The sequence below is a fragment of the Antedon mediterranea genome, chromosome 2 (assembly GCF_964355755.1).
Source record: "Antedon mediterranea chromosome 2, ecAntMedi1.1, whole genome shotgun sequence".
NCBI classification, from domain to species: Eukaryota; Metazoa; Echinodermata; class Crinoidea; order Comatulida; family Antedonidae; genus Antedon; species Antedon mediterranea.
The window spans coordinates 23,574,310-23,599,448 of NC_092671.1; the positions used below are offsets into that span (position 1 = coordinate 23,574,310).

The following is a 25,139-nucleotide window of genomic DNA, read 5'->3' on the forward strand; positions in this document are numbered from 1 at the left end:
TATACCACGCTAACGCTTGCACACATGGACCAGGTTGGCGGAAATTAACTGCAATGGAAAATGGTGTATTTTTGGAGAGTGATGACGTCAGTATTCACACGAGGAGCGAGCTAGACAACGTGATGCTGGTAGTTTTAGGAGTGCGTGTGTTTTGAAAATAACTCAGTTGTTGGTATTTTCCGAAGATTTTAAATCGCGTTTTCTTTTTAAACTCTTCAATTCATGCATAATAGTAATTGAACTCTTAGCTCTTTCACTGTGTAGGCCTAGGCCTATTTACACAACTATTAGTGCTAACCCCAGCTCTAGGCCTAGTAGGGCCTAGCCTACTCTTAGTCTTAATTAAAAGATTAATCCACGTCTAGCGATGGTCAATCGCGGGTAGATTGCATCTTTATTTTTATTTTTTTTTTTGAGAATTAAGGGGGTGGCCACCCTATTCACAACACCCCCCCCCCCCCCACTAGATCCGCCACTGCGAATGCTTTTTCACTTTTACCTGATCTTTGTTGCGCTTGTATTTCTATATAAAAAATGCACCTAGAGTTGAAATAACACTTTATATTGCTTCTCTAAACGAACATGTGTGAGCCCTAAAATGTCTGAATTGGTTGTTTGCTATAGAAGTTCCTCGTCTGCTGAAAATATATTGCGCATGATTGATCAAATTAAGGTCATGTAATGGAAAATAGCAATGGGAGAAATTTTATTTTTTATCGTTTTTAAATCAATATTTCTCTCAAATGACAGGATAACTTTTGTGGAACTTTTTGGCTATTAAGCATTCCTATATTATAGTTTAACAATAGACAAAAGTTCTTTTATTATGCTTAATGAGGAATTGGAAAAAATCTTTTCAGCTTCACCGAAAAGTTGATTTGTGCTGGCTACGACCCTGAAAAAATAACTCTTTGCCACATTGGTTTTATGTATATTTTTATCTAGAAACATGATTTTTGATAACGTTATAAAACAAGTATCTACTATTTTTATTGCTATTTTTATATTGGCATTTTTATTAAGATTAAGCATGAGAAAGTCACAATACACAATAAAAGATGATTGAATGTATTTTAACAACCAAATAATACTGGTATGTAAAAATGAGAATGAATTCAATGGATTACTATTGTTTAAAAATAAGTGTAACGCTCGTAGCGTCGTACGTTAATCGGTATACAACAAAAAAACTTCCAACCAGGTTTTGCACTTCATTGATTTATTGTGGTTCAAACTGAAAATGTAACAAAATAATACAATAAAGAACTACAATGTATCCAGGTTAAATTAGCAAAATGTAGAAATGGTATTAAGCCTAAACTAAACTAAAGAGAGTAATCAAAGGAAGCAAATAACGAACTTACATCACTGGCCTGTTTGGTGTAATACAAAGGTATGCAAAGGATTACCGCTCACGAAATGAAAAGAACGACAACGACAAGCGCAGCACAGTAAATGGGAATAATAGAAACAAAAGAACGGGAAATTTACATATTATGTCAGGTGCAGTTTAACATAGCAGAAATAAAGCGTTGCGTTACTAACAATAAGCATTATACTGATTTCCATATACTTTTGCACTATAAATTGCATTTTATCGGAAAATCGGAAATCAGGCCCGTTCCTTTGCATATTGTACAGTACAACTGGCTGTATATTCGCAAGCCAACTAAAACAAGTACTGTACAGCCAATAAAAAAGTGGACCCGCTTTGTTCTATTCAATAACAATTATCATAACAATCTGAAATATATGTTAAAATACACCAATGAGAAGCAAATAGCACAACAATGAAATTGGTAAAGATCCTAAACAATGTTATTAAAAAAATACACGAAGTTTGTATTGCACAGCATTGTAGGTTCTAACTATTGTGGGATTAAATTATTTATTATAGTGCTCAGTATTTATTTTTCTCGTGATCAGTAATCTGCAGCTTTGAGGACTAACACGGAAAGTATTGGAAAGAGGATGAGTTTTATCTTTCATGATATTTCTAATAATAACTAGACATGAAACTCGTCACTTTGACGAGTTAGTTATCCGCACGACAAACGCCACGAGCACGTCATACGTTGGAATATTGCACACAGAAAAAGATTATGACATTATGACCTGGGCTGAAGAATATGATTATGTTGTTATTGCTGAATTCTGTTATTTTGTGTCATATAGTATACACAGTATAATCTGTATACATATCACAATCACATACAGTGTAGAATAGGGGAAAATACGGGACCCGCTATTTATTCCAATTTTTAACATGCTGACGGTTTCAAAATGAAACGCGAAGGTAGCAATTTCATAAGGAAATTATCTCAGCAACAACATATTAGCGTGTACAAGAAATTTGAATACGTGAAATATTGATGCGCGCTCTTTTAAATGTAATGAATTATAACGCAAAAGTTGAAAATACGACTTTTTTTATATAACTGGCCATATGATGACGTCACAACATCCGATTAGCAAAATGTTCACATGATTTTGTATCTACAATTCAATAGCTTCCAGAAAACGTTTTAATCATGATTATCACATTTCATTCTTATGAGCTATAACAGATTAAATTTTACTGTAAATATGAAATTTATGCCACATGTAATTTAAATTTTTAGGCATGATGACGTCATAAAAATAAAAATATTTTTAACTCGTGCGAAAGATAGTTGATTGACCTAGACAATATCAAAATCGGGGTGAAAATGGAAAACGGATAAGTGTAGATGCGCTCTATTAAATGTGATGAGCTATGAAGAAAGATACAAAAATCCTAAATTTTATATTCGCGTGGCCTTACGATGACATCACAATGTCCTGTTAGCCATATTAATGCATGATCCGATATCTACAACTCATCAACTTCCAGAATATGTAATAAAAATAACTTTCATTGTTTAGTATAGAAATTACGACTGTTTAAAAAAAGGCTTAATTTTGACGAATTTTTGATTTTTTTCATCAAAAACCCGTGCAAATTGTTCAATTCTACGTGCTCGTATAACGTCATTTTAAGTCAAAATTGTTTAAAAGTTTGTAAAATTACTAGAAAAGGCTGGAAAAACATAAATCACTCGAAAAAGGAATGTTTTTAACGCTACGTGCGCACCGCGCACGTAAAAAATTGCGGGTGCGTGGGAATTTTTGACATGCTCTAAATGACATGAAACGCGTAGAAAGTCGATTAGAAATTGTTTTTTCGCTTTTTTTAAATTTTAAATGCGCGTGCGCGCGTAAATTTGTGTAAAACTCGCAATTTTTTTTCCACAGAAAGTTAGCGCACGATATAAATTAAACTTCTGCAAAGTTTCAATTCAAAATGTTATTTGGTTTTTGACCTATGTTAAATACGCGAAATTCATAAAATCGCGCGTAAGTCACGTTGCGCAACTCTGACGTCATTCAAAAATAGGAGGTGCACAACTTCACATAAATGCCCACATGTTGTCAAAGTTATGAAATGTTACGTTTACACATGTTAGAGAAACGCTCTACACAAAAATGGAAGGAAAGAAATAAGAATAATACAGAAAAACTAGATTTGAACTCGTCACTTTGACGAGTTCGGGTTATCCGCGCAAACGCAACATGCACAAACTTAACCATATGAACCTCGACAATTATTATTCCATCCTATGACATGAAATAAAAATGTTTACAGTGCTGAATTGTACCTATTTTGTAGCATACATCATATTACAGTATTTACAGAATACGCTGTATATGTTATGATACAGTGTAGCATAGACGATATTACGAGACCCATCTTTGAAATCCAATTATTAACACGATGACGTCATCAAATCGACGTATAAAGATAACAATTTTAGAAGATAATTATCTAAATAATTACATTAATACAAATTTTAAGAAATTTAAATCCGTAAAATATAGATGCGCGCTCTTTTAAATGTGATGAACTATGACGCAAAATATGAAAATACGACTTTTTGTATTCAACTGGCCATATGATGACGTCACAACATCTAATTGGCAAAATATTCACATGAATCTGTATCTACAATCCAATAGCTTCCAGAAAACGTTTTAATCATGATGATCACTTTTTATTCTGACGAGCTATAACAGATTGAAATTTACTGTAAAGATGAAAATAGGTGACCCACGTTATTTACATTTTTAGACATGATGACGTCATAAAAATTAAAATATTTTTAACTCATGCGAAAGATAGTTGTTGACCTAGACAGTATTAAAATATCTTAGGAAATGGAATACGTATAAGCGATATGCGCTCTATTTAATGTAATGAGCAATAGCGAAACAGTAAAAAATCCAATATTTTACATTCGTGTGGCCATACGATGACGTCATAACATCCGAGGGGTAAAGATTCTGCATGAATTCATATCTACAACATATCTGCTTACATATTAAATTAAAAAAATTGGGGGTAACGGTTGATCCTGAGGAGCTATAATAGATTCAAAGTAGGCATAATTTTGACAATATTTTGTCACTTTTGCAACTAAAAGGCACGCAAATTGTCTAAATCAACGTGTTCGTATGACGTCATTTTAATTTGAAATGATGTAAATCTTTTTTAAAATGACTAAGAAAGGCTGTAAAATCATAATTCAAGAAAAAAACACATGATTTTCATGCTCCGTGCGCACCTTACACGTAATTTTTTTCGCGCGCGTGGGAATTTTTGACATGCTAAAAATGTCATGATCAGCGTAGAAAGTTGATTAGAAATTAATTTTGCGCATTTTGAAATTTTAAATGCGCGTGCGCGCGTAACTTCTTGTGAAACATGTCATTTTTAATCAATAGAAAGTTTGCCCTTGATATGACTTAAATTTTCACCAAGTGTCAATACAAAACGACTTTTGGTTTATAATCTATGACGAATCATTGAAATTCATAAAATCGCGTGTAACTTACGCTGCGCAACTCTAACGTCATATAACAAAGTTTCTTGCACATCTACAGCTGCAGGTCAATCTTTTGACAAAGTTATACAATCTTATGTTGACAAGGATGAGAGATATGCGACGCACAAAAATCCGGGAAAGAAAGAAGAATAACAAAGAAGATGAAAAAAAAGATATTTACAATCACAAGGGTTATCCGCAACTTCTAAGTTGCGGATAACCAAAAAAAAAAAAATGATGATCCCATACAATCACAAGGAGTTATCCGCCGAGTGCGGATAACATAATAATAATAATACCACATTTATATAGCGCCCTTTTCATGAGTAATCATGTTCAAAGGCGCTTTACAAGCATTATTACCCCAGTATTTTTTTGGGATCAAACACGTATGGAAACATACTCCCATAATGCAGGTAACCAGCGCAAAGTTGTGTTTAGATCTAACTGGGTACCCATTTATACACCTGGGTGGAGAGAGGCAACGTAAGTAAAGTATCTTGCCTACGGATACAAGCAATGCGGCGAGAGTTGGATTCGAACCTAGGTCTGACGATCGGTAGTCCAACGTCCAACACACTGCGCCATACGCCCTTACTAATCTTATTTAAAATAAAGTATTTTTTTTTAACCAATCCAGTGACGCGACTTGAGCGTCTTCAAATAATTGTTTGGAATTCCAATTCGATTGGGAACTTTCGTAGTCAACATCAAGATTTGTTTCATACTTTTTGTATTTGAATTGTAAACGGATGGTGCTCAACAAAAAATCATTCAAATTGAAAATGAGAAAAATCTCACTGCTCCAAATACTTTGTTAAATAGGTACTCAATGGAAAAACTGTATTCAATAATAATAATAATAATAATTTAGGTATTTGTATAGCACCAAAATCAACTAAACCGAAGTAAAAATCAAAGGCGCTTATATTGGATGTTAAAAAGATGCGTTTTAAGTTCTTTTTAAAAAATAGCAATAGAAGTTGAATGAGTAAAATGACGAGGGAGAGAATTCCAAAGAGAAGCAGCAGCAGAGAACATAAAAGGCCTTTGTCCATAAGACTTGGTGTTAATTCTAGGAACAAGTAGTAGGTTTTGATCAGCCGAACGAAGACGAGCAAGAGGGGTGTAGGTGGGAAGAAGATCAAGGAGATAAGTAGGTTGTTTAAGAAGTAGCGCTTTAAATGTTAGTAAAAGGATCTTATATTTTATACGGGAGTCAATAGGTAGCCAATAGAGGTTATATAAAATAGGAGATATGTGTGAGGATCTTCTAGTAAGAGTTAGAATGCGTGCAGCAGTGTTCTGGAGACGTTTAAGTCGATTCATTGAAGATTTTGGTAGGGCAAAAAAAAGAGTGTATTATGTATAAAATTATTAATAAAAGTGCTCCAACTTACCTGGATACAATTACCCTGACGAGACAACGTCACAATCACAGTACAAGATTTGCTAGAGACAGCATTTCGATCCAAATTCCAGTCATAGGAACTCACAACAGGTCAACTTTCTTAATAACTAGCATTCAGTTATGGAATTCACTCCCCTATTTTGTTCAAAGCTCCTCTTCATTACAATTATGTAAACAGAGATCTAAAGGCTACTTTTGTGAAATTCTTAGATTAAGAGAAATTTAATTAGTTATCCGCTTGGTAGAGCGGATAACTCCTTGTAACTGTCCTGTTTCATCATCTTTTTTTTCTTTTCTGTATTATACTTTCCTTCTGTCATTTTTGTTTGTCGCGTTTCTCTAAAACGTGTAAAAAGAACATATCGTAACTTTGTCAACATATCAACATTTACGTGAACTTGTGCACCTTCAATTTTTGAATTACGTCAGAGTTGCGCAACTTGACTTACGCGATTTTATGAATTTCAATGATTGATCATCGATTATAAAACAAAAGTCATTTTGTATTTACACTTACTGATCACGGGCAAACTTTCTATGGATTAAAAATGGCATGTTTTACAAGAAGTTATTAATTTCTAATCAACTTTCTACGCTGATCATGACATTTTGATCATGTCAAAAATTCCCACGCGCGCGAAAAATTTTACGCGTAAGGTGCGCACTGAGCTTGAAAATCATGTTTTTTTCTCTTGAATAATGATTTTACAGCCTTTCCTAGTCATTAAAAAAAAGATTGACATCATTTCAAATTAAAATGACGTCATACGAACACTTTGATTTAGACCATTTGCGCGCGTTTTAGTTGAAAAAGTTATAAAATATTGTCAAAATTATGCCTATTTTGAATCTATTATAGCTCTTCAGGATCAAAGGTGACCCCCAATTTTTTTTACTTATTATGTAAGAAGATAAATTGTAGATATGAATTCATGCAGAATTTTTACCTCTCGGAAGTTATGACGTCATCGTATGGCCACACGAATGTAAAATATAGGATTTTTGTCTCTTTCGTTATTGCTCATCACATTGAACAGAGCGCATCTTGCTTATACGTATTCCATTTCCCCCGAGATTTTAATATTGTCTACGTCAATCAACTATCTTTCGCATGAGTTAAAAATATTTTAATTTTTATGACGTCATCATGTCTAAAAATTTAAATAACGTGGGTCACTTATTTTCATCTTTACAGTAAATTTCAATCCGTTACAGCTCGTCAGAATAAAAAGTGATAATCATGATTAAAACGTTTTCTGGAAGCTATTGGATTGTACATACGAATTCATGTGAATATTTTGCCAATCGGATGTTGTGACGTCATCATATGGCCACTTGACTTTAAAAAGTCGTATTTTCATCTTTTGCGTCATAGTTCATTACATTTAAAAGAGCGTGCATCAATATTTCACGTTTTCAAATTTCTTCTACACATTAATATGTTGTTGCTGAGATAATTTCCTTGGGAAATTGCTACCTTCGCATTTCATTTTGAAACCATCAACATGTTAAAAATTGGAATAAATAGCGGGTCCAGTAATTTCACCTATTCTACATGTGATATACAGATTATATTGTGTATACTACTACCGTACTGACGCGGGTATAAGCCCACCCCCCTCGAACATGAAATCACGTCAAGTTTGGGGGGGTGGGCTTATACCCGAGGATCCAAAAATGCAGATCGTCAAAAACAGCACATGTACACTGTGTATTCCACCATGCGAGCGAGCGCCCTCACGTGTACGACGTTGCCTCTATACACGAGGTGTAGAGTGTCGGGAAATTAAGCTTATAGTTTGTGTAATTTATCGTAGAATATCTTATTTTAAACATCAATTGAACAAGAATTTATCAAGCAGAAAAGCAAGTATACAATGTTCGTTAAATAGAAATGTACCAAAGAAATTTAATAAGCTTGTTTATGGCAGCCGATACCAAATAGTGGTTTTCCGTTTTGGCGACTTGTTTGTAGCGTCGTGTGTGAAGCGATCTTCGACCGCGATGGAGTGTAAACAAAACAGGACCGCTAGGCCTCATATGGCCTAGCCATGGAGTCTTTACTCCATGGGCCTAGCGTATATTAGCCTAGCTTTTGGTTATGATCAAAGGTAGGTGTATTCGGTGTATGGACGTCGCCAAATACAAAATAATGTATTACGACACACACTGTAGATCTTCGAATTAATGGGTGGGCTTATACCCGAGTGCCTCATTTTTCATGAAAATTAGTCAAAAGTCGGGGGTGGGCTTATACCCGAGTATGGGCTTATACCCGCGTCAGTACGGTATATGACACAAAATATACAGCATTCAGCACTAACAACATATCATATTCTTCAATTCAGGTCATAATGCCTTACGCCCGTATTCTTAAACCGGACTTTAGTCGTAGTTCGAGCTAAAACTAAAAAAATGACGTCATTTTAATTCATAAACCGATCTTTAACTAAATCACCGACTAAATCAGGCCAACCTCGACTAAATCGAGACGGATTTTGATCGATTTTTTTAGTCCTGGAGGGGGCAGGCTAAATGGTCGACTAAATGGTTTTTAAACGATGTTTATAAAAAACGTAACAGTCATTGAGTTGTTATATTGGCCAGATAGTGAAGAATGAAATATCTATATTTATATTAGCTTAATTAAATATACATTGGTATAAGTTACAATAATGAAAATCATCTTTATTTACAACTTTATACAAATTACATTATTTTCTTCGCGCAAGTCCGACTTGAACTACGTCACGCCATAGCGACAATGGGAGATGCGGCAATTCACCACGCGATGGAATGTTTAGGGGGCCTAGCGCTTTCTTGTCACGCTATGAAGTACGTGGTTCGTCGCGATCAAACTTTGTTGGAGGCCTAGAAAATATGAAAGTTACCGTACCGCCATGGTTCCTAAATATATTTTGAAGATTTTGTTTGTTTTTAATCAAAAGTACTTCACTGTTAAATTAATGCTGATCTTGTTCTAATAATTAACGATTAAAATTATTTTTCATGTATATAGGCTAGTCCTGATGCGTAAAAAGTTTTGTAAGAAAATGGAAAGTGATATCAATTCGCAAAATTTCGTCTGCTCCTCAAATACTCTCTTGTCATTGGCCAATGTTTAGCCTTTTTTACCCAGACGTGTGCAACTTGACTAAAAGCTCGACTTCATTAAGTCGAACTGCAAACTTCGACTACTTCGTTTTTGAATCGAATTTGAAGTAATAGCTCGAACTACGACTTTTTCAAGTCGAACTTCGAACTACGACTAAAGTCCGGTTTAAGAATACGGGCGTAAATCTTTTTCTGTATGCAATATTCCAATGTAGGACGTGCATGTAGCGTTTGTCGAGCAGATAACTAACTCGTCAAAGTGACGAGTTTCATGTCTATAGAGTTAGTTATCCGCTTAGCAGCGGAAACTTTTTGTAACTGTCCTGTTTCATCATCTTTTTGGTTATCCGCAACTTAGTAGTTGCGGATAACCCTTCTTTTTAGTTATCCGCTTAGTAGCGGATAACTCCTTGTGATTGTATTGGATCAATATTTTTTTTTTCTGTATTATTCTTATTTCTTTCCCGTTTTTTTATGGCTCACGTATCTCTAAAATGTGTAAACATAATATTTCATAACTTTGGCAACATGTGGGCATTTACGTGAAGTTGTGCACCTCCTATTTTGAATGACGTCAGAGTTGCGCAACGTGTCTTACGCGCGAATTATATTTTTCAAGCCTTTCCTAGTAATTTTGAAAACAATTTAGACCTTTTCCAGTTTAACCCTTTCACTGCGGAGCATTATTCCCACCTCTGTGCGTATATATATTTAAGAAAAACATGATATTTTAATTAATTGCAAAAAAATACTAATTGAGATAATTGTGTAATTATTTTTGTGGTGTGTGATGGGCAAAGGGTTAGTGTACAGTTAGGTATAAAAAAAAAAGTAATTTGCATATTGATGACGTCATGTGACGTCATTACATGTATTTTGGATTTCGTGTTTTTTATCGAATCAATGATAAAAACTATATTTTCTATAAGAAATTCTTATGGAATACGTTTTTCCAACTGGATATTGATGAAGATACGTATAACAAATAGGAATATTTAAAAAAATTGAATTATTTTTATTGCTTTATAAAAACTATGCACAAATCAAAGTTTTGGGGTAAAATTGTGAAAATAATGACATTTTCCAAAAATTCACTATAGTACAAAAACTAACCATTGTTTCAGAATTTGTTTTTTTGCGTGTTGTGATAAACACCATGTTGCCCTATCAGGGCTGGTAAATTTGTGTTACTTTCAAGATGGCCACCATTACGCTACTCAACACAACTTTCCAAGATAGAAATACTATTATATATACTATACTATATATAATATAACTATAGAGGGCGCATTATTTTCAAGACGATAATACAACTATAGAGGGCTTAGTAGGCCTGTTAAGTGACCCAATCCTTCAAATTGTGATAACATTCTGAAACTTTGCACAGTTATTCATTAGGGTGTCAAAAATATGAAATGGAAGGGTTGCACAAAATTTGGTCAGGGGAAAGCCGCCATTTTGGATTTCAAAATGGCGGACCCAAATTGTTCACTTTTCAGGTATATCTCTGCTAAATAGGCACCTAGAGTTCTGAATTTAGGTGCAAATTATATGGTAATGGGGTCACCAAACATATTGGTATAACTAACATTTTAATTGCATGGCGGCCATTTTGGATTTCAAAATGGCGGACTTCAAATTTTCACTTTTTAGGTATATCTCTGCTAAAGAGGCACCTAGAGTTCTGATTTTAGGTGCAAATTATATGGTAGTGGGGTCACCAAACATACTGGTATAACTAACATTTTGATTCCATGGCGGCCATGTTGGATTTCAAAATGGCGGATTTCAAATTTTCATTTTTCAGGCATATCTCTGCTAAAAAGGCACCTAGAGTTCTGATTTTAGGTGCAAATTATATGTTAATGGGGTCACCAAACATATTGGTATAACTAACATTTTGATTGCATGGCGGCCATTTTGGATTTCAAAATGGCGGACTTCAAATTTTCACTTTCAGGTATCTCTGCTAAAAAGGTACACAGAGTTCTGATTTTAGGTGCCAATTATATGGTAATGGGTAACCAAACATATTGGTATTTAACTGACATTTTTATTGCATGGCGGCTATTTTGAATTTCAAAATGGCGAACTCAAAATGTTTCAGTACGGTACCTACAGTTATAATTTTAGGTACAAAGTATAATATAGTATTGAGGTCAACAAACATATTAGTATAACGTCTTTGATTGCATGGCGGCCATTTTGAATGTAGCTCAACCCGTACTGGCTTTACACTATTTGTTTATGTTATAATTACATGCATTTAACACGGATACTTATTGTAGATCACATTTTCCCTGGCAACCACACAGCTCTGTACATCGTAAATCACTCTTTCTGCATTTACAGCATCCAAGATCACAGTCGGTGTGTCTACAGCGAATTAAAACCTTTGTGACATCTGAAAGTTCCGGCAATGATATCCAAGCTGGACTAAATTTGTTGCCGTCCTTCCTCTATCCCCAGTTCGCTGGGTCCTGTTCAACCCTGAATGCATCTAGACAGTCGTACCACTTCCTGGCTTCCGTTTCACAAGTTCTCTTAATGCCGCAAATGTTGGGGGATATTTTCAATAGTCTTTCTCTTGTTATAAAAAGATATCGTCTTGCATCATTAAATGTTCTGCAGTAGACATAGTTACAACAAACTGTTCTAGATAATCTTACTTCCTGGCTTCCGTTTCACAAGTTCTCTTAATGCCGCAGATGTTGGGGGATATTTTCAATAGTCTTTCTCTTGTTGTAAAAAGATATCGTCTTGCATCATTAAATGTTCTGCAGTAGACATAGTTACAACAAACTGTTCTAGATAATCTGTGTCTGTTTCACTAACATGCCCTACAGACAATGACATCCTCTCAAAAACTGGAGTCATACATGGCATCTTTTTCAAAGTCTCGTTAAATGTAGCTCTACCTTTTCCTTAAACAGATGAAGTTCTATCACAACCGCTAATGGTATGAAAGAACAAGTAAGCGGCTGATGCTTGTGATCCAAGAGAAGAAGCAATCTCGTGTATTGGGATGTACTTCAAGTGCCTCCCCACTCCAAACTCGATCCGAAGCTCGTGGATGCCAGGTATTCTGTGGAAAGCTGACAACAACATCACTGTGTACAGTCTTGACAATGCGTGGAAAATTTCAGCGGCAAGTTTAACGTGAACAAACATACATTCATCTGCCTCTTCTATGTTACATGGCATCAGCGATTGTATATTTACTGGTTTGTTACAGCTCTGTCTCCCAAAGACCCTACAAACATTCCGTGATTTGTGCCAATGTTCTCTACTACTTCAGTTACAATAAATGAAAACAACTCTGATTTGTTGTCATCAAATCTAAAAAATGTGGTCCAATTGTTGGGCAAGCTCCTGCTGGCTTTAACGACCCTCCTTACACCAGAGACGCGGTTTGAATGCGTACCAGACTTTAAACTGTCGTTAAAGTATCTATCGAAAAACAAATCTAGTCGTGTCACTGATCGAAGTTGATGGTTGTATGACACTTGATATATACTCAATGAATGTCTTCGAATCATTGGGCCTGAGCATATTGATTATTGCTTGTCCATCTAACACCTTGGCAGCAACTAATGGTGCTTCATTTTGTCGTACAACCATATATAGACCATCAACTTCGATCAGTGACGTGACCAGATTTGGTTTTCGATAGATACTTTAACGACGGTTTAAAGTCTAGTACGCGCTAGTACGCGTTCAAACCGCGGCTCTGGTGTAAGGAGGGGCGTCAAAGCCAGTGGGAGCATGCCCAACAATGGGACCACATATTCGAGATATGATGACAACAAATCAGAGTTGTTTCATTAATTGTAACTGAAGTAGTAGAGAACATTGACACAAATCACGGAATGTTTGTAGGGTCTCTGAGAGCGAGACAGAGCTGTAACAAACCAGTCTGTAAATATAAAACCGCTGATGCCATGTAACATAGAAGAGGCAGATGAACGTATGTTTGTTCATGTTAAACATGCCGCTAAAATTTGTCCGCGCATTCTTGTCAAGACTGTAGACAGTGATGTTGTTGTTATTTCATTGTCAACTTTCCACAGAATACCTGGCATCCACAAGCTTTGGATCGAGTTTGGAGTGGGGAAGCACTTGAAGTATATCTCAATACACAAGATTACTTCTCTTGGATCACAAGCATCAGCCGCTTACTTGTTCTTTCATTCCTTTAGCAGTTCTGATACAACTTCATCTGTTCAAGGAAAGGAATTTGAGACGATGTCATTGTCTGTAGGGGATGTTAGTGACACAGATTATCTAGAACAGTTTGTTGTAACTATGTAGAAAGAAGGTAAATGATGCAAGACGATATCTTTTTACTACAGACTATTGAAAATATCCCCCCCAACATCTGCGGCATTAAGAGAACATGTGAAACGGTCTTTTCTACAAGCCAGAAAGTGGTACAACTGTCTAGATGCATTCAGGGTTGAACAGGACCCAGCAAACTGGGGATGGAGGAAGGACGGCAACAAATTTAGTCCAGTTTGGAGTTCATTGCCGGAACTTTCAGATGTCACAAATCGCTGTGACACACCGACTGTGATCTTGGACTTGGACACTGTAAATGCAGAAAGAGTGATTTATGATGTACAGAGCTGTGTGGTTACCAGGTTTGAGCTACATTCAAAATGGCCGCCATGCAATCAAAGACGTTATACCAATATGTTTGTTGACCTCAATACCATATTATACTTTGTACCTAAAATTATAACTGTAGGTACCGTACTGAAATATTTTGAGCTTGCCATTTTGAAATTCAAAATGGCCGTTATGTAATCAAAGTGTTAGTTAAATAGCAATATATTTGGTGACCCATTACCATATAATTTGCACCTAAAATCAGAGCACTGTGTACCTTTTTAGCAGAGATATACCTGGAAAGTTATTGGGGTCCGCCATTTTGAAATCCAACATGGCCGCCATGCAATCAAAATGTTAGTTATACGAATATGTTTGGTGACCCCATTACCATAATTATAATTTGCACCTAAAATCAGAATTCTAGGTGCCTTTTTAGCAGAGATATACCTGAAAAGTGAAAATTTGAAGTCCGCCATTTTGAAATCCAACATGGCCGCCATGCAATCAAAAGTTAATTATACCAATATGTTTGGTGACCCCACTACCATATATTTTGCATGTAAAATCAGAACTCTAGGTGCCTCTTTAGCAGAGATATACCTGACAAGTGAAAATTTGAGGTCCGCCATTTTGAAATCCAAAATGGCGGCTTTCCCCTGACCAAATTTTGTGCAACCCTTCAATTTCATATTTTTGACACCCTAATGAATAACTGTGCAAAGTTTCAGAATGTTATCACAATTTGAAGGATTGGGTCACTTAACAGGCCTACTAAGCCCTCTATAGTTGTATTATCGTCTTGAAAATAATGCGCCCTCTATAGTTATATTATATATAGTATAGTATATATAATAGTATTTCTATCTTGGAAAGTTGTGTTGAGTAGCGTAATGGTGGCCATCTTGAAAGTAACACAAATTTACCAGCCCTGATAGGGCAACATGGTGTTTATCACAACACGCAAAAAAACAAATTCTGAAACAATGGTTAGTTTTTGTACTATAGTGAATTTTTGGAAAATGTCATTATTTTCACAATTTTACCCCAAAACTTTGATTTGTGCATAGTTTTTATAAAGCAATACAAATAATTCAATTTTTTTAAATATTCCTATTTGTTATACGTATCTTCATCAATATCCAGTTGGAAAAACGTATTCCATAAGAATTTCTTATAGAAAATATAGTTTTTATCATTGATTCGATAAAAAACACGAAATCCAAAATACATGTAATGACGTCACATGACGTCATCAATATGCAAATTACTTTTTTTTTTATACCTAACTGTACACTAACCCTTTGCCCATCACACACCACAAAAATAATTACACAATTATCTCAATTAGTAACCCTTCCATTTCATATTTTTGACACCCTAATGAATAACTGTGCAAAGTTTCAAAATGTTATCACAATTTGAAGGATTTGCCTAAAATATGCTCCTTAACATGCCTACTAGCTGGAAAAAATTTGTAATGACTTGCAAAAATATTCAAGTTCATCGAAAAAATACAGAGGGTGCTATATATTATAGGCCAATACGCTTAAATCATTGTTTTGCCCATACCCGGTATTACCGGGTATACGTATTTCAACGACGTCTGTTTATACCCATACAATTCGTGCGCGTTTTTATGAAAAAGCTTAAAAAATCGTCAAAATAATGTCTTTTTTTAAACAGTCATAGTTTCTAAAGTAAACCGTGAACCGTTTATTTTTATTACAAAATCTAGAAGTTGATGAGTTGTAGATATCGGATCATGCATCGATAAGGCTAAAAAAACATTGTGACATCATCGTATGGCCACACGAATGTAAAATATAGGAATTTTGTCTCTTTCGTTATTGCTCATCACATTCAATGGAGCGCATCACGCTTATCTGTATTCCTTTTTCTCCTACATTTATATATTGTCTAGGTCAATCAACTTTCTTTAGCATGAGATAAAAATATTTTAATTTTTATGACGTCATCATGCCTAAAATTTTGATTATGTGGGTCTTTAATTTCATCTTTACAGTAAATTTTAATCTGTAATAGCTCGTAAGAATAAAATGTGATAATCACGATTAAAACGTTTTCTGGAAGCTATTGGATTGTAGATACGAAATCATGTGAACTTTTCGCCAATCGAATGTTGTGACGTCGTCATATGACAAGTTTAATTAAAAAGGTCAAATTTTCATGTTCTGCGTCAAAGTTCATCACATTTAAATGTGCGCGCACCAACATTTTACGTATTCAAGTTTCTTCTACACGTTAATATGTTGTTGCTGAGATAATTTTCTTCAGAAATTGCAATCTTTGAGTTTTATTTTGATGATGTCATCATGTTAAATATTTGAATTAAAGGCAGGTCCCATAATTTAGTTAATATTTCATATAATATACAGTAGTACAATGTACACCAACATAGGCTCTGATGTGAGAAAATTTTTGTTTGCCGCCCTCTGTATCATGTAGAATTAATGTCTCCTTGTATACACAGTATACTGTATAATTATAATACAAGGCGAAAATACAGGACCACCTCTTATTATAGTTTTTAACATATGACGTGCACGTGGCGTCTGTCGTGCGGATAACTAACTCGTCAAATTGACGAGTTTCATGTATTATGTTTAATTAATTGTGGTTTCCTTGTTTATTCTGTTATATTTGTTAAGGACCACAATGGAAATAAGTTTGCCGTCGGTACTTTTTTGTGTTTTCATCCTATGATTTTATGTCGGAATAAAAAAAAGAGAGTTGCAATAATCAAGGCGAGAAGTGACAGAGGCATTTATTAATGTAGAGGCAGTACGTTTTGACAGATACTTTCGAATGCAAGCAATGTTACGTAGATGGAAGTTAGTAGTTTTTGTAACATGACTTATAAGTTTTGTTGAAGGATAATTCATCAAAATAAACCCCAACATTTTTAACAAATGGTGATGGAAAAATTGTACAGGAATTAAAAGAAATCGAGGGAATATTGAATTTGGAACGTATGTGTTTAGTGGAAAAAATGATAAATTCGGTTTTAGAATTGTTAAGCAAAAGCATGTTGGATGATAGCCAGGATGATATTTTAGAAAGACAACTTTCAAGTCGTTTAGTTATATCATGAGATTCAGAAGGATTAAAATCGACATATAGCTGCAAGTCATCAGCATATAGGTGGTAGTGTAAATTGTATTCTTTAATAATTTCAGTGAGAGGGGAAATATACAGAGAAAAAAGCAAGGGCCCAAGGATAGAACCCTGTGGAACTCCGCATTCAAGGCTCTTGGGAGCAGATCTAGTATCATTGATTTCTACGCACTGGTTCCGGCCAGTCAGATAAGATCGAAACCAATCTAAAGCACTATTAGACACTCCATAGTAATCTGAAAGATGACAAAGAAGAATGTTGTGATCAACAGTGTCGAAAGCAGATGAAAGGTCTAGCATAACAAGTGCAACAGCACGCTTTCGATCCAAGGCACAGACAATATCATTATGAATTTTGGTGAGGGCAGTTTCAGTACTGTGACCAACTCTATATGCAGATTGAAATGGATTTAAAAAATTGAATTTGTAGAGATAAGATATAAATTGATTTGAAACTATTTTCTCAAGGAGCTTTCCAAGGAAGTGAAGATTTGATATTGGACGAAAATTTTTTAACAAATTGGAGTCAAGGGATGACTTCTTTAGGTTTAATAACGGCAGTTTTAAAGATTTCAGCAGCAGTTAAAATTTAACAAATTACTTCTTGACACATTAAGAATGTTGCAATTAATGGCCATGGTCAAAGAATTATTACTTGCGTTTACATAATTTTTACAACTAAAAACAGGTTTTCTAATGAATTCATCAAAGGATGGATCATCATTTAAAGATGTTGCCACGAACTCCCTTTACATATGTTTCCGAGCAATTGAACTCCCTTGTGACGTAAACGTATACACAAAAAATCGTAAAAAGTTGTAAAATAACTCAAAACAAAGCTTTAATTTCAATAAACTTTCAATTAAACAACAGCTTCACAATAACTTTTACATTCGAATATCCAACCGCTAATATCCAACCTTCTTCAAAATATTTTGCTTCAATCAAAAATCCTTCTCTCTTCTTACAATTGTCATACTTCCCCTTATATACAATATGTTCATAACCTTCTAGATCATTCCTTATACTTCTTATTCTATTGGATTACAGTTTCTATTAATAGCACTTCTGGAATGTTCCTGATTGTTCTTATATTAAATACATGGTTTCTTAAATCTAAACCTACTCTTATTCTAAAATATTCATGTAGATACTGTACTATGTTACTGAACATGTTAAGAATGGTAATTTATTACAGATGTATTGTCCCCCAAAAACATGAAAAATGAAGATTAATTAAATCAGACTTTAAATATGTTATTTTGTAGTTTTAATAAAGTTAATTACTTTCGTAGGAAAAAAAATGAAAAAAATATTGCTTTCACTTATAAAATGACAAAATAAATGGTTAAATTTCACCAAAAACCACTGGCTGGCAGCCAATTTGACCATTTTTTGCTTTAAATTTTTTCAGGCAAATACATTTTTTTTCGATCCAATTGTTGGTCAAAGTGGATAATTATTATGTGACATTAAAATGGCATATTCAACAAAAATAAGACAAACATCATGCTAAATTTCTAGGCTGCTTAAGCAGCAAACGCAAGGCATTGTTATAACATACTTTCATTCAATGATCTCAGAGTGCTTTTATTATACTGTATCTACACCATAAGGTTGAACAGTACATGCTGACACTCAGCATAGATAATATTTATTCGTAGTAGAACATTTACAAAACTTTCTACCTCGAGAGTTGGCCCTATTGCAAATAGATCGATATTGACGTTTGATGTCACTTTCATCACTCAGATTATTACAGATCACATTACTGAGATAGGTTATGGAATTATCAACGTTTAGAGGGGCCCCATTTAAGGTAATATGTGGAACTGGTTGCGGACTTTTGGGCAAAGTAGCAAGCATTTGGATTTGGTTGCATTAAAAGTTATATCATGGTCACTAGCAAAACCTTCGGAGTCAGTCACTGACGGAGCCAAAAGAACCAAGTCATTGATGAGTGATGATATAATAAGTAATGTAGTATAGACTAAATTAAGGTTACAACCAATAGCATCTAAAAATCGAAAATGTACTGATTCAATGATTTTTCCTTTTAGCTGTATTAAGTGTATCGGATAAGGTAGATATTGTACCTTTTGCTGAGAAATTGAATGGTCTTGGTTTACAACTTGTTGCTTCTGGTGGAACAGCTAGAGTCATCAGGGAAGCTGGAATTCCGGTCAGGTAATTATGAATTGAGCCCCGGCTGAGTATCAGGATTCTGCCATAATCGCTCTTTCAGAAACTATGAAATATTTTCATCTCTAGAATTTGGAAAATCCATAGTTACAAATTAACAATGTATTATGTTTAAATTTCTTTATCAAAGTTTACTTTATACCAAATGTGACATAATTATTAGGCCTACTACATGTGCGCTTCTTACCCAGTAAATTAATGTATTTTTGTGCAGAGATGTTTCTGAAGTAACAAATGCTCAAGAAATGCTTGGAGGACGTGTCAAGACTCTCCACCCTGCAATTCATGGCGGTAAGGAGTAAATTAAACAAGAAATATTTCTTACAAAAAGTGTTGCTCGACATTTTAAAACTGATCATTGTTCTTTCTTAAAAGTTAATTACTAAAAAGATGTCCTTTAATCGCAAAAATACATACAATTTTGAACTTTAATGTGTTGTGTGTGTGTGTGTGTGTGTGTGTGTGTGTGTGTGACCGACCTCAGCCTGTAAGCATGCAACTGAATACCCTCCTAGAGACAACGTAAAAAAATTCTTCCCAGTCTGTTGATTCGCGTCAACCAATTAAAGGGCAAGAATCCAAAATCGTTCAACCGTGAGCCCTCACAGACTCTCTTTTCCCAGACGTTTTTTGGTCCAGCAGCTGGGATCTATAAATTATAGTTGAGTTTACAAAGTCGCAAAACTGTCAGCCTTAGATACTACTATAACTGTTGCTTGCTTTATATCTGAATGAGTAGTCCTCATGGGATGTAGCTGGCTAGAGCAGCAGCATGAAAAACCACTAACGTAACAAACGTAATTTTTACACTCTTCTAGTAACTTTAGTCATTCTTTCCATTCATCGAGTCTTTCTTTTTTCTTTTTTTTTTTTTTAATTATTTTATTTTCTGTATTTCATAAAAACAGTATACATTACTTAACTTGGTTACATTACAAAGTAATACAAAATAATAATAAAGTAACCTTTTCAAGTTACAAAACATATATGGCTATTTTTATACATAAATATCAAAACAGATTTCATTTAAACAAAAAAAAAGAATGAACTGTTGTTCAATAATAACTTGTATTTTCCTCCATATGATATCAATTACTTTGCATTCCACGAACATGTGTATTAAAGTTTGTTCTTTTTCTAAACAAAATTCACAAATTGGTGATTCAACAATTGATATCTTATGTAGAAATGAGTTAGTATAAATGATACGGTGAATAAATTTATATTGAAAGTTTTTAAGTTTCGTATTGATTGTGCATTTATGCAAAGTTGTGAATATCATATCCCATTTCAATTGTGTATTATCAAGTTAATTTTCCCATCTGGACTCGATTCTATCGGGCACTGTTGCATATTTTTTAACGAAATGAGAATACAAGTGTTTACAGCTTCTTTTTGTTTTCATCAAATTATTTATCTTAGAATTTTCGATTATTAAATTTGATGGGTTTGTATCGGTATTCTCAAATATTATTTGTTTCCAGTGCCTTGGAATCGAGTGTACAATTTGATGGTAAAATCAAAAATTGGGTTTAAAATTGAATCGTTATTAGAATTCTTCTAAGTTAAGAATTCGGTTGCTATGAGTCAAAATATCTTTAATGTATTTGATATTGTTGTCCCACCAAACCTTATTTATACTGAATTCCTTGATTTCAAAACAAGAGTTATTCCATAAGGATTGTGATCAGATTTCTTTAACAGAGCTCGGTTCTTTGAAACTATACTCGCTCCAAGCTAATAGAACGTCCTTATTAAAACCATTGAACTGTTTAAGCATCGCGGAGGATTTTGAAAAGTTACTATAAAAAATAAAGTCGTTTCCAAATTTATGTAGGTCGCTTTGAAAAAAAGTTTCCATTTACCATCGTTTTTTCCTAGATATCTTTTAACCCAACATGCTTTTAGAGCTTGACAGTAACTTTGAACATGTGGCATTTTCAACCCTCCCTTTTCTAATTCGTTGGTCATGATTTTCCTCTTTACAGTCCTTCGTTCAAGTAAAAAGCAGGAGAGCCCTAAATTGCTCTCCTCGAATTTCCGAGGAGAGCAATTGCTCTCCTAATAAAAAATTCTGGGGGTTTCGAAGAAAATACATATCTTGTATACAATCTTCAAACTTTTCCACTCTCGCTTGACTTTTGAGTGGTCAAAACCAGCAGCTTCTAAAGTATTTGCAAAATGATCCGAGACTAAACTCATTGCTTCCAATTCAGATTCTGAATCTTCTCTCCAGTTGGCTGGATTTAAGCAAGATGTATGTGGGTAAATACTATTAGTCCAGGAGTATTAGACAAAAAAAGGGCAAAAGGTAGACATAAATATGCTAAAGCTGAATTTTTTAGGATAGGTCCCCAATGTTGTCTGGAACAACATTCTAAAAGTCCCCGGTTTTCCCCGTTGTGCTTCACCCTGATTAAGCCATTTTTCAAAATGGCGGCCATCTTAACATTATTTACCATATTTTGACAACCAGTAGGTGTAAGTAAACAATTTTGGTGTCAAAATACTCAGAAGACCAATATTTATATTCACTATAATGGAGAAGTTTTTTAAAAAATTGTCAGAAATGCCTGTTTTGACCTTTGACCCTAAATTTGGATTATCTCAATATCTCATCAACGACTGGCCGTAGAGAGTTCAAAATTTTCCCAAATTATTCAGAATGCCCAACTTTCTATTTACTTTAATGAAAGAAAAATACCAAAAACCTTTAGAAACCTTATATTTTGACCTTTGAACTATTTATGTAGGCATATTTATTTTTATAGACATCTTGGTGATCGATAGGATACGAAATTGGTTTCAAAATTTATAACTTTGACCCTAAATTTGGGTTATCTCAATACCGCATCAACTGCTGGCCGTAGACTTCAAAATTGTCCTAAATTAAGCAGTGTGCCCAACTCTCTATTCACTGTAGTTAAAGAAAAATACTAAAGCCTTTAGAAACCACCTATTTTGCCATTTGAACTATTGATCTGGTCAATACAGTATTTTATATCATAATTATATAGAAATCTTGGTGATCGATAGGAATACATAAGCGAATTTGTTGTCAAAATATTTCAAAACACCCATGTTTTTTTACCTCTGACTTTAATCACTACATTATAATTTAATAATTTAAGTCCAAATAGCATGATGGACATATCATACCATTCATCATGCCATGAGATGTCAAATTTATCTGAAACAACCAAGAAAAAATGTCCGATGGACGAATAATAATATTCATCAATATAGATATGAGGCCATAATTTCTGGTATCAAAGGGTCACAATGTGTCATTTGACAAATCACCTAAATAATAAAATACAATATGAAACTCTTACAAGTCTATCAAGATGGATTATAAAGAAATTGTCACTGTAAAGTTGTTATGGTCTTCAACAGATTTTCATGCCCTTATTTTATTAACCATCATATAGTCCTGAAGTATTTTCGATTTTTTGAGAATTTTGATTAGAAAAAAAACAGAGAAAAATGTTCACATCTTAAAGATAAATGCAAACATTCTTTTAAAATTAAATTGCATCATATCAGATAAGAATCGGAGGTATGACTAGAGCCTAAAATGAGACTTAGACTGAGACCTTGATAAATGGTTGGGTGGGTGACTATGTACAGTGTGCAGTTTTAGACAATTTAAAAAATGTTATAAGATGAATTATGTACTCCAGACCTATATACACAAAGAAATGTAATAGTGCAGCTCAAATCAACCAGTAGTGGTCTCCGAAGAGGAAACATTTCAGAATTGGTGTAGCTCCAAAGTTTAAACATGGACATTAGCCATATAGAGAAGGCGTGGCATTTTTTGGAGGACTAATTTCTAACCTTAATATTTAAAGACTAAATAAATAATAAAATTTGTTTGGTTACTAATGAATAAAAGAAGTGAAAACAGGCTAAATCCCAAACAGACAGTAAAATGTATCATATATATATATAGTTTAAAATTGGGGCTTGGTTTGTCCTGTTTAGCATCTGAGCAATTTGGAATGAATTTTACCTCTCATGGCAATGGCCATACTGATGAATTGTTAGATTCTGTTTATCTTTATGTCAACTTAAATTTAACTTTTTGCATCTAAGCCCTCCCTCTGGAGAGCACGGGCTATTGTCGGTTTATACAGGTAAGCTAGGCACGAAATAAGACTAATTCTTATTAAAAACTTTTCCATTATAATGAATATAAATATGGGTCTTCTGAGTATTTTGACACCAATTTCGCTTGTGTACTCCTATCGATCACTAAGATGTCTAAAATTAAAATATGTCTAGGTCAATAGTTCAAAGGTCAAAATAGAAGGTTTCTAAAGGAATTTGGTATTTTTCTTTCATTAAAGTGAATAGAAAGTTGGGCATTCTGAATAATTTGGGACAACTTTGAAGTCTATACGGCCAGTCGTTGATGAGATATTGAGATAATCTAAATTTAGGGTCAAAGGTCAAAAGAGGCATTTCTGACCATTTTTTGTTAAACTTTTTCATTACAGTGAATATAAATATGGGTCTTCTGAGTATTTTGACACCAAGATTGTTTACTTACACCTACTGGTTGTCAGCATATGGTAAATAATTTTAAGATGGCCGCCATTTTGAAAAATGGCCCAATCGGGTTGAAGCACATCGGGGTACCCGGGGACTTTTAGTATGTTGTTTCAGACAACATTAGGGACCTATCCTGAAAAATTCAGCTTTAGCATATTTATTTCTACCTCAAAGTCTAATACTCCTGGACTATATGGTTAAAAGAAGCAAATCGATCATCAATGCACTGTGTCAAACCAGTGGCAGAATTTTCTTTTACTGTGTTAGTGGTGGTCTGCAATGGAGCAGCATGTCGCCTCTGTGTCAATTTCATTCTGTCGTACGATACTGAAACAAATTCTCGATTTACCTGACTTCTCCTCATGTGTCCAGTTTTCGGGAGTTCTCGAGAGATTGTGTGATCATTGCTGCAGGTGTAGCCAGCTGTTGTGACCAAGGTGGATGCATCTTCCCCATCTAGCAAATCTTGTAACAGCATCTTCGTTGTTTCTAGATATGGCATCACCTCAAAAATGTGAATGTCTCCTTTCTCAAATTGAAGAGACAGAGAGGAGATAATTGTTAAAATCTCATAATATAGACAAGTTGTTTCAAGGAATTGTGAATCTCTTAAGTGCTTAAGGATACCTTGCAACTTTGCATTTAATGTACTGTGTTGTTTGTTGGCAATTGAATTCTCCTGGGCTAATGGAATCCAGTTATGGAGGAGTATACGGGCTCCCTTCATCTGGTGACATACAAAACGTGTCCCATGTACCTTTGGGAATTTATATATCTGAACATCCAACGCTTTCGCTGTTTCTTCGAAATGGCGTTTAAATTTCCCTGAACGTTTCATCAGGTAAAAAATTGTTATCATCAGACCTTGATTTATAAATATAAGAGGAGAGTTTCTAATGGCTCTCCTCAATATGTTGAGGAGAGCCATTATTTTGATTAAGTATTCGAGGCACAGGCCCACCATGGTTGGGCCTGTGGCGAGCCAAATTTTGATAAATGACACCTCTAGATGGCCGGAAATGGTATTCTCGCACGTAAAATTCATCGTAGGTCATTGTTCTCTGAACGTAGTCTACGATGTATTGTTATGATAATTATCTACGCGTCGATCGTAGGGTGGTTCGTAGGGTTAGTAAACACCATTGTCATCGCCTTTACTTTAGAAGCATGGACAATGCAAACAAACAATGTATTGTTTGCTAATTAAA

General features: G+C 34.5%; 1 protein-coding gene across 1 annotated transcript in view; it reads left to right on the forward strand.

The window, feature by feature from the left end:
• Window positions 1–25,139, forward strand: part of LOC140040738 (bifunctional purine biosynthesis protein ATIC-like) — a 117,560-nt gene that overhangs the window by 21,253 nt on the left and 71,168 nt on the right. The window contains exons 2-3 of the mRNA XM_072086895.1: window positions 19,233–19,359; window positions 19,589–19,665. Of these exons, the coding sequence (XP_071942996.1) occupies window positions 19,233–19,359; window positions 19,589–19,665 (204 nt within the window). The remainder of the gene's footprint in view (window positions 1–19,232; window positions 19,360–19,588; window positions 19,666–25,139) is intronic.